General features: G+C 52.7%; 5 protein-coding genes across 5 annotated transcripts; 3 read left to right on the forward strand and 2 right to left on the reverse strand.

The window, feature by feature from the left end:
* The first annotated feature begins 80 nt into the window (after window positions 1-80).
* B0T26DRAFT_683444 (WD40-repeat-containing domain protein) lies at window positions 81-1,937 on the forward strand. The gene is made up of 3 exons (XM_060440808.1): window positions 81-367; window positions 480-1,077; window positions 1,189-1,937. The coding sequence occupies exons 1-3, from the start codon at window positions 318-320 to the stop codon at window positions 1,552-1,554; spliced, it is 1,014 nt and encodes a 337-aa protein (XP_060302174.1). The 5' UTR covers window positions 81-317; the 3' UTR covers window positions 1,555-1,937.
* Window positions 1,938-6,088, reverse strand: B0T26DRAFT_683449 (chromatin-remodeling complex ATPase-like protein). Its single transcript, XM_060440809.1, has 4 exons — window positions 5,767-6,088; window positions 5,508-5,675; window positions 2,462-5,437; window positions 1,938-2,398 (listed from the first exon to the last, which is right to left on the reverse strand). Exons 1-4 carry the CDS (start codon window positions 5,854-5,856, stop codon window positions 2,261-2,263), a joined length of 3,372 nt encoding a protein of 1,123 aa, XP_060302175.1. The 5' UTR covers window positions 5,857-6,088; the 3' UTR covers window positions 1,938-2,260.
* A 3,101-nt stretch (window positions 6,089-9,189) lies between these two features.
* B0T26DRAFT_633773 (ion transporter) lies at window positions 9,190-9,894 on the forward strand (the record flags this gene model as incomplete). The annotated part of the gene is made up of 2 exons (XM_060436568.1): window positions 9,190-9,527; window positions 9,609-9,894. 2 exons carry the CDS (start codon window positions 9,190-9,192, stop codon window positions 9,892-9,894), a joined length of 624 nt encoding a protein of 207 aa, XP_060302176.1.
* Window positions 9,895-11,337: 1,443 nt separating this feature from the next.
* B0T26DRAFT_745360 (uncharacterized protein) lies at window positions 11,338-12,052 on the forward strand (the record flags this gene model as incomplete). The annotated part of the gene is made up of 3 exons (XM_060444555.1): window positions 11,338-11,534; window positions 11,635-11,669; window positions 11,751-12,052. 3 exons carry the CDS (start codon window positions 11,338-11,340, stop codon window positions 12,050-12,052), a joined length of 534 nt encoding a protein of 177 aa, XP_060302177.1.
* Window positions 12,053-12,621: 569 nt separating this feature from the next.
* On the reverse strand, window positions 12,622-12,819 carry B0T26DRAFT_614436 (uncharacterized protein; the record flags this gene model as incomplete). Its single annotated transcript, XM_060435959.1, has 1 exon — window positions 12,622-12,819. A coding segment is annotated over one exon (198 nt), but the record flags the coding sequence as incomplete, so codon positions are not given.
* Between the last annotated feature and the right edge of the window lie 588 nt (window positions 12,820-13,407).

The following is a 13,407-nucleotide window of genomic DNA, read 5'->3' on the forward strand; positions in this document are numbered from 1 at the left end:
AATGAGTCAGCTAATGATTGAAGAGTCATAAAGACATGTGGGGCCCTCCCATTGCTTTCAAGTAGCCTTCCTGGAAAAGTAGGGAGGGGCTCATCTAAGCCTGCTAGGCCATTTGCCCCGCGCTTGACCTTGGCTTTTGGGCCTATCGGCGCCGAGCGCACAATCTGCGGGAAAATTCCCTGGCGGGCAAATCCATCTCCATCACGTCGCAGACACGACTACTGAAAAACCCAGCACGTCCGCACCCCTCGCAACCTCGAACCCCCCCCATCCCGGAACTGCGTCGACGGCATCTGCGATCTAAATAGTTGCCTAATATGAGGCCCATTCTGCTGTCGGGCCACGAGAGAGCCCTTACACAAATCAAGTCAGTTTTCTCTCTTTGTATTCGTGCTTAGCCTGGAACGTCCTTCTGCAGCATTTGAATCTTTAAAATGGGACCACCTCCGTCTAATAGTGCTTTTTTGCCCTGCTTTCAGATATAACCGCGACGGCGACTTGATCTTCTCGGTATCCAAGGATCAGCAAATCTGCGTTTGGTTTGCCCACAACGGCGAGCGGCTAGGCACATACCACGGCCATGTGGGCGCTATCTGGACCGTCGATGTTGATCCTACGTCGACCATCATCGCCTCCGGCTCAGCCGACAACACCATTCGACTCTGGGACATCAAGTCGGGCAAATGCCTAAAGACATGGGAGTTCCCGACAGCCGTCAAGCGCGTCGAGTTCAACGAGGATGGCACTAAGCTGCTTGGCGTTACGGAGAAGCGTATGGGGCACCTGGGCACCATTGTCGTGCTGGATATCAAGGTCGACGTCGATGCCGAGCAAACCGACGAGAAGGAGCTTACCATCGTGTGCGACGAGAGTAAGGCCACTGTAGCCGGGTGGAGCTACCTTAGTAAGTACATCATCGCTGGCCACGAGGACGGCTCCGTATCGCAATACGACGGCAAGACGGGCGACCTCATCTACAACATTCCCATCCACGAGCTCAATATGGCCATCACCGATCTCCAATGGTCGCCCGACCGGACATACTTCATTACCGCATCAAAGGACAAGACTTCAAAGGTAATGGCTGTCCCTACCGAGGCGGAGTGAACCTGGCTACACGACCTTCTGAGGCGGGAGAGTGAGGACGCTAGCTAAACGACGGTCGCTAACTTTTTTCCCCTTGAATAGCTTATCACAGCAAGTGAACTGGAAGTTCTCAAGACTTACGTTGCCGATACCCCTCTCAATAGCGCCACCATCACAACCAAGAAGGACTTCGTCGTTCTAGGCGGTGGCCAAGCCGCCATGGACGTGACACGCACATCGGCGAGACAGGGCAAATTCGAGGCCCGCTTCTATCACAAGATCTTCGAGGACGAGATTGGCCGTGTCCGCGGTCACTTCGGCCCCCTGAACACGGTGGCAGCCGATCCCACCGGCAAGGGCTACGCGAGTGGTGGTGAGGACGGATACGTTCGCGTCCATCAGTTCGACAAGGGTTACTTTGACTTCATGTACGAGGTGGAGCGGGAACGGCAAAACAGATTAGCTTGAGATGAAAATGCGCAGGTTTGGGGCATTTTTACGGCGTTACATAGGCACAGCTGGGCCAGGTGGTTAGGGTGAAATGGGGGCCTAGAAAACACGGATTTCAGCCCAGGTATTCATTAGTTGTTAGCCAGGTTTGGTGCTTCTACAACCTCGTACTAATGCGGATACCTTTCACGTCATCTAGTCTTTCAATGACTATATCTTCTTCAGCTGTTACACATGTGTTTTCGCGAAGTGTTCATTCAGCCTGGCATTATCTTGAGGAGAATATGGTGCCGGTTCGGGAATCTCCTCTTCGGCCTCTCCTTTAGCTAAACTGAGTCAAACTACACATCTGTCAGCAGACATGGCCAAGAATGGTACACTGGTGAAATCGAATCTTAAGACTCTGAGTACCAAACAATGAGATATTTCTGTTAAAAGACTCGATACCCACCGCACCCAACGGTATACTAACAAAGCAAGACTTGTTGGCCTATAACTGAGACTCTTGTAGGAAGATTGACAAAGCAAACAGCCCAACGCCCGTCCTCTCTAGGCTTAAGTGGAAACCCGAATCCCTCCCCCCTTTACGCAACCGACGTTTAATTCCCAACCACAAAACAGCCAGCCAAGTAGAAAACGTCACTCCATCATGCACGCCTCACATCACTAGACCTCCCTTCCCGGACCTCCCGATTCTCGTTCTTTAGCACAGATCTTCGCACTCTCACTTCTTCTTGCCCTTTCCCTTCCCCTTGGAGGCTGCAGCGTTCGAGTTCGTAGACAAGACACTTGAGGCTCTAGATGGAGAAGTAGAGTTCGCCTTGCTGCCGGTCGCCGACTTGACGTTATCAAGATTCTTGTTCTGTGTATCATATCAGCATTCCAATCCCCCTGGGTTATGCTAGTTGTAGTCGGTAGGGCATACCTTGACACCATTCGCCTTGGTCTTCTTCTTGGCTGGAGCCATACCGAGTATACTATCTTCATCATTCTCGTCGTCCTCAGGTTCCCTCTTAAGCTTTCCATTAACGCCGTTTGTTTTAGTAGTGTTAACATCCTCAAACTCCTTGACAATGGTGGTAAGGAGGGTGCTGCAGCGGCGACTAATTTCTGTGGGCGTGCGGCTCAAAAAGAACCAGTCGAAGCGGAAAAGTGGACTCTCTCGAATCTCGTCCCGGATCTTCTCGTAGATACCCTCAGAGTCGACACCATACTTATCGAGCAATACCAACAGAAACCGGTCTTCCTCTTCTGTGTAAACCTTCTTGTTGGTGGTCGAAACTGAATAGTTGATCTTGAGTTGCTGCAACGGGACACGATACTGGCTCATTTTCTTGCGCAGCATCTTGCGCTGATGCTCGATTTTGCGCATGCGCTCTTCGCCGTCTTCGATGACCTTTATATATTTTGGGTAATCCGCAATCTCAGCGAATCGTTGCCAGAATACCTTCGCATAAGCTTTAATCTCTGCTGGAGTCTTGCTGTCGACTTCGAGGGAGATGCCCTCGTAATCTGTCCGGCCATAGCGTCCTGAGCCGTTGACGAACTGCTGGAAGTCTCGCCGGTTCCATTCGCCAAAGCCTTGCAGGGCCAGCCTCTGTTTCTCTTCCTGCTCTTCCTCAGTCAACGGGGTTGCGTCGTCAATCTCCTGTTGGTCGAGGGCCCTCTCAGCTTCGCGTTCTGACAGGTTCTCGTCGTCTTTGTCGGGAGGAGGAACTTTGTAGCCAATCTCCTTTCGGTAAAAGGCGGTTTCCCGGTCTTGGAGCTCGCGGAGCCTCGGTGGGTAAAACTGGTAGTCGTGCACAGGCACCTGCTTTGGAGCTCGAGGAGCCTTGGGTTTCGTGTCGGCCGTCCGTCCACCAGTCTGTAATGCCTGCTTGTAGTACTTGTCGATCGAGTAAATCTGCTCCTTTCGCTCCCGCTTTGCTGGATTGATCCAGCTGATGCCGATGTCTTTTTTGCGAGCTGCAAAGTCCTCCCCGTTCCATTCGTATGCTGACTCGGACGTGAACTTTTGCAGGTCCTCAATGCCAAGCTTCTCATATTTCGCATTCAGTTCCTTGGTCCGACTCGCGCCGGCTTCGAGAATCGCGTCAATATCATCGTCATGCAGCTCACCCCCATTCTCTGCTAGTTTGCCGAACGCCCCTTTGGTCTGGAAGACTTTCTCAGCGCCATGTTGAATCATGGACAGAAGTTCGTCCTTGTTAGCAGCGGCCTTCGCAGCGACTTGCGCGCGGCCTTGCTGGATAACTAGCTGATCAAGACGCAGCTTTTGTGCTGCTCGCTCTAGGACTTTCTCTTCAATGGCATTGTCTGTGACGAATCGATATACGACCACCTGTTTGGTTTGACCAATACGATGCGCGCGATCCATAGCTTGTAGATCGGCCTGCGGGTTCCAGTCGCTATCATATAAGACAACAATATCAGCGCTTGTTAAGTTGATGCCGAGGCCTCCAGCTCTTGTTGTCAACAAGAAGACAAACTTCTCGGAGCCCGGTTTGTTGTATTCGTCAATAGCCGCAATACGATCTTCGTGAGCGGTGCCGCCATCGATACGGCAGTACTTGTATTGCCGAAACACACAATAATCCTCAAGAATATCCAGCAGGCGGCTCATCTGAGAGAAAATAAGTACTCGGCTTCCCTGTCTCTGCATTCTCTTCAAGAGCTTATCCAGAACCATCATTTTGCCGGCATTGTAGACAAGATGTTCGTCCGTGGTATATGGCGGGCCAGGTTCGGCGCCCTCAAAGAGGTATGGATGATTGCAGCATTTCCGAAGCTGCATGACAATGTTCAAGAGGCGCGTTTTGGACTCGCGTTTCCCGCCCGCTCCGTTGACGGCGTCAATGTCCTTCTCCAAGATTTTTTGGTACCACTTAACCTGCATCTCGGACATTCCAATATAGACATTGACTTCCTTTTTGGGCAGCAAGCTTTTCTCCACGTCGCTCTTCACGCGGCGAAGTAGGAATGGCCGTAGGACTCGGTGAAGCTGCTGGACAACCTCGTCCTGGTTCCTGTCTTGACCTGAGAACCATTGGTCGAATGCGTCCGAGTCGCCAAAGACGTCTGGCAAAAGGAAATTGAGAAGGGCCCAGAGCTCGTGCAGGTTGTTCTGTAACGGCGTTCCGGTGATGAGGAGACGATTTCTCGAGTTGAACATCCGGATCACTTGCGCTAAGGACGACTCCTCGTTCTTGATTCGGTGGGCTTCGTCAATAATGATGTATTCCCACGCAAACTTTCGGAGATGAGATTTCTCTCGAAGGACCATCTCGTAGCTGGTGACACAGACATCGAAGTTTTCGTCTACAAGGCGGTCGTTGATGAGCTGGTGACGCTCCTCCTTGGCACCCTGCAACACCAAGACATTCACTTCTGGAGTCCATCTTGTGAACTCGCGATTCCAGTTGTCGAGTGTGGACTTGGGTACTATGACCAGATGGGGACCAGTAATTCCCATAATGTGTCGCAAGTATCCTAGAAAGGATATCGTCTGCAGTGTCTTGCCAAGACCCATTTCATCGGCAAGAATTCCGGAGATGCCGTTCTCGTGCAGCGATATTAGCCAGTTCAATCCGGCCACTTGGTAGTCTCGCATGGTGCCCTGGATAAAGACAGGAGACTCGCGGAAAGCTGTTTCCGCTGCACCACCACGCTTCTCGTCTTTTAGTAGCTCGGCATCTTCCTCGGCTTCGGTCCGGCGACGTCGCTCGCTAGTAGCACCGCCCTGGCGACCGGCGCCTTTCTTCGCTCGAGCGGCTTCCTCGTTTTGCCGATCAATCTCATTCATGATTTCGCGAATCTTGGGGTCGGGGTTCGTCTCGATGAAGTGGCGGAATAAATCTGTCAGGCCGAGAAGATATCGAAAACGTCGAATAGTATCATCCTCCTAGAGGATCATGAGTATCAATCCGGAGGTTGATATGGTAAGAAGTTGACACTCGCGCAGTGTTGCTTACCTTTGACTCCCCTAGTCTGTCATGCTTCTTTCCAAAGATGCTCCGTCGCAGCTGGTTGACCTCGGTGCGCCTCTTACGGCCATCACCCACAGGTTCACCAATCACGCTACTAGCCGTAGTGTTAGGGTTCGTGTCCGAATCGGTGTAGTCGGGGGTCTCGTCGACGTCCTGGCGAATTTCAGTTTAAGATTTCGGGATACAGGTAGCCCTCCATGATCCTACAATTCTACCAGCGGGGAGAATACACAAGATGACATACCATAACGATGCCGGTGTGATTGCCTAATTCGGGCGCGTCCGGCATTGACGCGTCCGTCTCGTTGTCGCTGGGCCGCGGACGGGGAGCCATGGCTGACTACAATTACTATCGAGTAGTGGGCTGCACGCCACTAACACGCGACTTAGACGCGCTTGCGCAAGAAAACCAGACCGTTGTGGGCGTTGATAGAGGCAGGTCAAGTGTCGCGATGTGGTTTGCCGATGGCTGAGAGAGCCTGAGCTGCCAGTCAATTAGAGAGGTAGGCTCGGCGTTCAAGGTGTTGTGTATGGTGAAGGAGAGGTGCCGTGCGGGTGGGATTTTCTTAAAGTCGAGGTGCCCCAAAACGGTCGAAAGCGCGTTCTAGCTGACCAATTAGAGAGCCCGGCCAGCGGAGGGGGATCAAAGTTGATGCTGCAACGCCCGGGCCTCAAAGCAATGGCAGGGCTAGCATGCGGAAGTATGGTACAATACGGAGAACAGTATTTGATTCGGTAGCCCCGCGATTTTTTTAACATAACATAGACTAGCTAGAAGGGAAGTTCGCGGGAGACTACAAGTGCCCAGATCACAGACCACCTCATACATCCACTTAAATTTTATTCCATAGTGACCTCGTTGTAATTCACGTGGTCCAACAAGCTGACCGGATGTATTTGTTAGAAAGTCAGGATGCACAATACTCGTTCTTTTTGCTCTACCTTTAAAGTTCTACCCATTCTCTGCTTCTGCAGATCGGACTTGATCGGCGGTTTCCTTCACTTCAGGGTACTGCAAGGAGAAATCGTCCGCCACACACACTGTGTAAGAAAGCATCTTACCTGTGCACTAAGAATCCACAAAATTTTGTTCTCAGCACTCACTGAGGTAGGCTCAAGGTTTATGAAGGTGCATTCTTCTGTTGATCGTGCTAAACCGCATATATCGGATTTTCCACCGTGAAATCCATTACAAGGGCCAAGAAGTTTGCCCGGGATTCACGGCTAAGTTTAGTGTATTTTCTATTTACAGGCAACGTGCACGTGGAGGTGAAGTCGTTTTGGGGCCTAAGGTTTAAGGTTTGCGCCTGGGCAGGTTGGCAGGGAAAGATTATTCCGTACTGTGTAGTAAACACCCCGCTAGGCTAGACCAATCTCTTACCTCAGCATCGGCCAACCTCGTGCACATGACCAACTCTGCCTGGCGTCTTGACAGGTTGACAACACAGCAACCAAGGAACCCAAGCAAAACTCCTAGGGCGAGCCCAACTGATCTTGCACCCGCATCGCGGGCAAATAAATCATTCACCAACTGGGTCTAGAGTTCTAGCACTGCTCCATAAAGAAACTGCTTTGACCCACATTGTGACTCGCTTTTCCGAAAACCCCTCACCCGGTCGCCGCACCCACAGCTTGGGATTCCACCAATTTCTACAACAGCAGCGAGGTTGCCTTTGTCAAGACACGGATCAAGGGACTTTTTGAGATCGCACTCACCCCAAACGCAACCGCCCTCGGGATAATCTGTGCATAGTCCGCCCACCGCACACAACAATGAGCAGCGAATCAACAGAGCTCCTCGACGCCTTCAAGGCAGCCGCTTTATCAGTGACCAAACTCTACAAGACGTCATTTGCGGGCCAGATCAAGTCTCGCGCAGACGGATACCAAGACTGTCTAGAAGATCTTCTCGGCTTTCTTGATAAGGAGAGGCTGGGCCTTGGAGGTGGCGAAGGATTGAAGATCCGGACATGGGTGACGAGGCAGCTTGATGGACGCGACTCTGTGCCCACAACAATAGAAAGCGAGGACGAGACAGAGAAACCCGATGCCGCATCACCACCACACGCTAGCTCTGGCAGCAGTGTCACAGCACAGGCTCCGGTGGATGTGCGGAACGAGTTACCAATGAGAGACTCGGTTTCACCGGCTGTTCCGCCGGCGGCGGCGACGGCGGCGACAATGATGACGGCAGCGGTGAATCAGCAGCAACAGCAACAGCAACGGCAACATCAGGAGCTGGATCAGAGGCAGTCTAGCCCTTTGGTCGAGGACGTCGACGTCGTGGTACCGTCGCAGGAAATGTTTACCTTTCAATCGTCAATCGCCTACCCTCAAGACGCGTATATGGGCCTTGCCAACCTGGATCTTTCCGACTCTCAAACGCACAACTCTTCAACTAGATCAGCGTCCACCTCTTCAGCGCAGCGGAACACGAGGGGTCGCATCGCACGCACGGGCTCCAGGGTATTGGGACGAGGTTCCGGCCAAAAACGGAAAGTGAACCTTGCCGAGATATTTGATGTCGGTAGCTTAGGATATGGGTTTGGGAAGGATGTTTTTGGTGGAGGGAAACGGACCAGACACAACTGATAAGTCTTTGGAGCCCCATGCACAAACGTACATATCATTACCGGGGCGGTTACATAGCATTATCAGGGCGGGCCGCGGTGCATCGCGGGTGGGTTGTTTTTATTTTATTTTTGATATGGAGGACTCTGACACCATCGGCTAGCATTGCATTGTCTAGAATCGCATGGAAACGGATCGGATCTGTGGAGGCAAGCTCTTTGGAGAAAGGACCGAACTAGACGGAGCATACGGGGCGTTATTTTATACCACAGATATGATCTTTTTTGTGTATAGGGGTCAGCCTTTGATCTCTCCGACTACCAGAGAAGACAGCGGGTAACTCAGTCGAACGGCTATTGTCTCTTTTAGGTTTTAGTTCCAAGGGGAGTTTCCTAGAACCTAATGACTGCACCAAAGTTGATCTAAATCGTCTTCTCTAGACTTGAATTGAGATGCTAGGAGTTGCTTGGTATAAAGTTTCTCAAAATCTTGCCTGGTGTATTCACGTTGGATATCCCATATGCCGCGCTACAACGGGGGTGGCAGTATTTTTTAATTAGAACGGATACCAGCAGGGCTACTATGGTTCGGAGAGGCATAGCAAGACCACGCTGCTTACCTTTGGTACGGTATTTAAGGTGCGCAGTTGCTGTCAGTCAACCCTACTGTGTCGTGCCTGCCAAGCCCCCCAACCAACCGGGAAACGCAGCAACGCCGCAGCGACCAACCTCATGCCCCAGGCCGCAGCGACATTCTGCCCTCCTGCTCTTGAAACGTCCACGATTTCTCTGTTTCTCTGTTTTCAATCTCGTGCTCAGCGATCCCTTGTTGTTCGACCTTTCGCCTGTCTCCTGTAATTCAATTCAAAGATAAAAAAAAGCAGCCTTCTCAATACTTGACTCCAAATTACAGTATCATTGGGCTGCTGATGGGGTTTTATCGGAAATAACACCAAGAGACGAGACACGAACGTGTTTGGCTTGTCACCCCAAATGCGCCAGAGCCCCCTCACGCCGATCTGCTGATACCGCTGCGACTTGCTTGGGCGTTGAGAAGCAAGCTTGTTGCGCTATTTGTTCAAGCATTGCTGTTTACCATGGCGGGCACTAATAGCTACCAGCCGCTTCTCGCGGATGACGACTTACACGGCTCGGCCTCGGACAACACCTTTACGTCGGGATATGCCCGCTGGCAAAGACAGACCAAGAGCTTTCTGTCGTCTAGAGCCAAGCATTTTGCCATCTTGGGTCTCGTCGCACTGGACGTGGGTGCTATCCTAGCCGACATCTTCATTGCTCTGGTGTCGTGCGACTTGGGCCAGAAGGAAGAGGAGTGGGTAGAACAGTCCCGCGACGCTCTACATATCGTCGGGCTCGTATTCAGCTGTCTCTTCGTGCTGGAGCTGCTGGTTTCCGTCTGGGCGTTTGGCCACCGGTAAGTACGACCACTCATTCATTTAGCTTGGCTCTGGCAATGAGATGTCCTTCGCGGGCCGCTTGCTGAACATTGTTATAGATTCTTCCATGACTGGTTCCACTGCTTTGATGCCGTCATCATTGTCACGAGCTTTGTCGTCGACGCACTTACCCATGGAATTGTAGAAGAAATTGCATCGCTCGTGATTATCCTTCGGCTCTGGCGCCTCGTCAAGATCATTGAGGAGCTCAGTGTTGCGGCATCGGAGAGGATGGAAGAGATTGAAGCCAAGGTAGTTGAACTTGACCAGGAGAACTCGGATCTCAAGACACAGATTGAGGTCATGAGAAACGAACACTGGCGGGGCAACAATGGCAGCGGGTAGGCAACTCCGGGCTTGCGGTGTATGGACTTTCGTACATCTACTTTCTCGTTTCCCTCGACGCCGTCTTCCTAGCTATGCCACTCATGTTGTCAATGCTTTCGCGCTCGCAAGCTCGCCGACAGCGGCCGCCCGAGCCTCTCGCACTGTCTCGGATACTTAGCTCGGAATTCCCCCAAATTTTTCTGGTAGAGGTCTTATAACCTAAAGCTGTATTACGTAGTTCGCAGTTTGTAATATCTGTTTGGTGTCTCTCCGTATCCGAGTTCCGATGTTGATTGACATGGTCAATCTCAGCATGTCTGACGTGTGTGCGAGCCATTGTAAAAACGGACGGACCCGCGCACTTCCCCATGCTACCGTAGCTTGGCCGATCTGATGAGCGCACTGCTAGCGCAGAGCCGCGCCGACGTCTTTGCTATTCCTGCAACGTGCATTTATAGGAGGCGGCGTTCCAAGCGGGCATCTTCGATATAGTACTTGGAAGAAGGGTGTGCTTCAACAGTCTGGACATCTCCATTTCCACCAAAAAGTCGCCAACTTGACAAGGGCTTGGCGCTCTGGGACATGGCGTAGGATGGCGTCGAGAGCTCATCTGCTTTTAAGCTTCGACCAAAGTAATTGGCGAATCAGAGAGGACTTGCAAGCACCAACCCAGGGTAGGCCGCGGCCCGAAAAATGACAAGCTCAACCATGCGTGCCTCCCTGTCAATAAATCGAGAGTCCGCCCAAGTTCAGTTCACGGCCGATCAAGCTATCCATCTCATCATCAACCGGCCAACCTAACGAGGTGGGCGCTTTGTTGGTGTCTGTAGTCCATCATGCTCGGCTATCAAGAGACCCGATGCCTCGCCAACACGAAGCATTTCTGCAGGAGCAAGGAAGCGAGTCTGTGGCCAGAGCAGAGCGACCGAGAGTCAACAATTGATAGGCCGGAGCTTAACGGCGGAGGCGGAGGCGGGCTGGCCAAGAGACGCGAAGGCTGGACAACCACCACCACCCAGGGAGGGGTGGGAAGGGGGCGTCGTGCGAAATGTTCAGACTAGCTGTAAATGTGCACGGTAATTAAATACCCTGGCGCTCTCGCATTCCCCCATTCTCAAACTTGTCTTCCGTTCGTCGACTTCCTGTCAAAGGCACGATACACCACCGGGCGCGTCTCATTGTTGCCGTGGATCGTTGCCGTGCAGTACTTCTTTTCCATTCCAGTCAACAATTCGGCAGCAACCCTCACTCGTTACTTCGTTCAGAGCTCTCCTCGTTATCCTAGTCACTCGTTGTTTTTTCCACGGTTCTCAAAGTATGATTATTCACGTATCCTATTCTCGAACCTAAAGAGCCCCCCCTTGTCCTGCCGAGCAGCTTTCTTTAGCTCCCCGCTCTCTTTTCCGCCGTTGAGATTCTTCCCTTATTACTACACGGTAGCAACCCAACCTAGCAGCAAACATGAAGTTCTCTCTCCTGTCCCTTGCCGTCTTCGCGTCGGCCGTGGCCGCCCAGACCACCGCTGCGGCGGACTCGTCTTCGGATTGCGCTGCCGACTACATCGTCAGCAGGTGTCTTGAGACGGAGAACGATAAGCTCGATGCCTGCGTGACTGGCGACTGGAACTGCATGTGCTCGCAGTGGCAAAACATCGTAACGTACGTCCCCAGGGCCGCCGGGATGTTTTGCGGATATCCAAGAGGGGAGGCCAGAGAGAGGCGTTGCCTATCTATGTACTGACACGCGCCTTTCATTCAGATGCTACAACAACTGCCCCAACGATCAACGAGTGTGTAAGTCGTTGCCCGCGAAATCGTCTACGAGGGACGGCACCCCTTGCCACGTATTTCACGCGTACTGACACAACATTCCAGCCACCGCCAAAGGCCAGGAGCAGATCTTCTGCGGCTACGCCAGCCAGTTCCCGTCCGCCACCCCGACCAAAGCGGCGGCGGCCAAGACGACAGTCCCGACCCCCGCCGCCACGACAAGCGGTGCCGCCGCCCAGAGCCAGGCTGAGGACGCGGCCGCCACCGCCACCACCACGGGCACCAACACTGCCACCTCGACAGGCACTGCGGCTTCTACCACCAAGTCGAGCAGCGCCGGCGACCTCGTCCTCAACACGGGCAGCATCCTAGCGGCTGTCGCTGGTGTTGTGGCTGCGGTGTTGTAGACAGCGTCGCTCATACAGCAACGCGTAATGGGTTTAGGGTTAGATTGTTTCTAGTCTAGGGAGTCTTGGTTTTAAATCGGCTTTGGGCATGAATGCAAGAGCGGCGGAGACGCATTAATTCTAGCATTCTTTTTTCCCTCCTTTGTTTTGTAACAGGGAGCCATAACAAAAAAACGACGGCATATCCTGCCACGACTGAGGCTAGGTCTCCTCTGTAATATTTTTTTTAAAAAAAATTATTTGGCAGAACAAGTGTGGGGGTTGTAATTATTGATAATGAAGCCAGTTCAAACTCTACTTATGGTGGCAAGTAGGCATGCGTAGAGGCCCTCGTTGAGCATCTCTGGTGAGGGGATGGTAGTATCCACGAGAAAAGACTTCGCTATTCTTGCCGCTCTATGCGGTAGGTAGATATCGACAAACTAACATAAACGGGAAAGGAAATCAAGAAAATGAGAGACCAAGCAGCGAGCGGTATGCCAGAGCCTGATTTATGCAGACTCATCCCTCCGCAGGGCCTCGAAACCCTGCTCTGTCGTCTGCGATTCCGTGTCCCGCGACCGAGTCTGCCGCGAGTTGCCGATAGCCAAGCGCGCCTGGTCTTTTTTGCTGCCGGGCTCTGGCAGCGGGCCGCCGGCGGTACCGCTGCCCTGGAAGCTGCCCTCGGTCAGGTTTCTGACATGCGGGCCGGCCGTGTCCGCCTGCGTGGCGCCGCGGTTGACGTAGCTAGGCGCCGCGCCCGCGTACGAGTCCATGTTCTCGAGGCTATTGGGGTTCGACACGCCGGGTTTCCCGCTGCCCCGGGCTTCGCGGCCCGCGGGTTCTGCGCCGGCTCGCTGCAGGGCTCGGCGCCCTGGTTCGCCGCGAAGCCGCCGCCCGAGCGGATTGACTCGGCTGCTAGGGAGTTGTCCGCTACGGAACCTGCGCTTTCCTGGATGATGGGTGCGCCGTCACCTGGGCGGACCTGATGCAATAGGGAAACCCCCCGGTCAGCAGCCGACTGGCGCGAGAGTTCTGGAAACCTCTGCTGGCCTGAAGAGACCCGGATTGAGCTTAACCTTTTGGCCTGCGCTTGGGCCTTTGTTTGCAGACATGACTGTAGGGGTGTGCGAAGTCAAGGCGGGTTGGCAAATAGGTTCCTTAGTGTTCCTGGTTATTTGTATTCGCTGAACTAAGTACGTTGATATTCTGCAGAACTCTGAAGAGACGGTGAAATACGACAAATAGAGAGAGTTTCCTGAATCAGTATTATATGTGGTAATAAGTACTTCTGGGCGTTGCGTTTTGTCTTTGGTAGAGGGGGCCACCGTGTTACACAGATTACGATGATGTCATTGGTGGTGATGTCATGACAC

The sequence above is a fragment of the Lasiosphaeria miniovina genome (assembly GCF_030549165.1).
Source record: "Lasiosphaeria miniovina strain SMH2392-1A chromosome Unknown B0T26scaffold_1, whole genome shotgun sequence".
Classification (NCBI taxonomy): Eukaryota; Fungi; Ascomycota; class Sordariomycetes; order Sordariales; family Lasiosphaeriaceae; genus Lasiosphaeria; species Lasiosphaeria miniovina.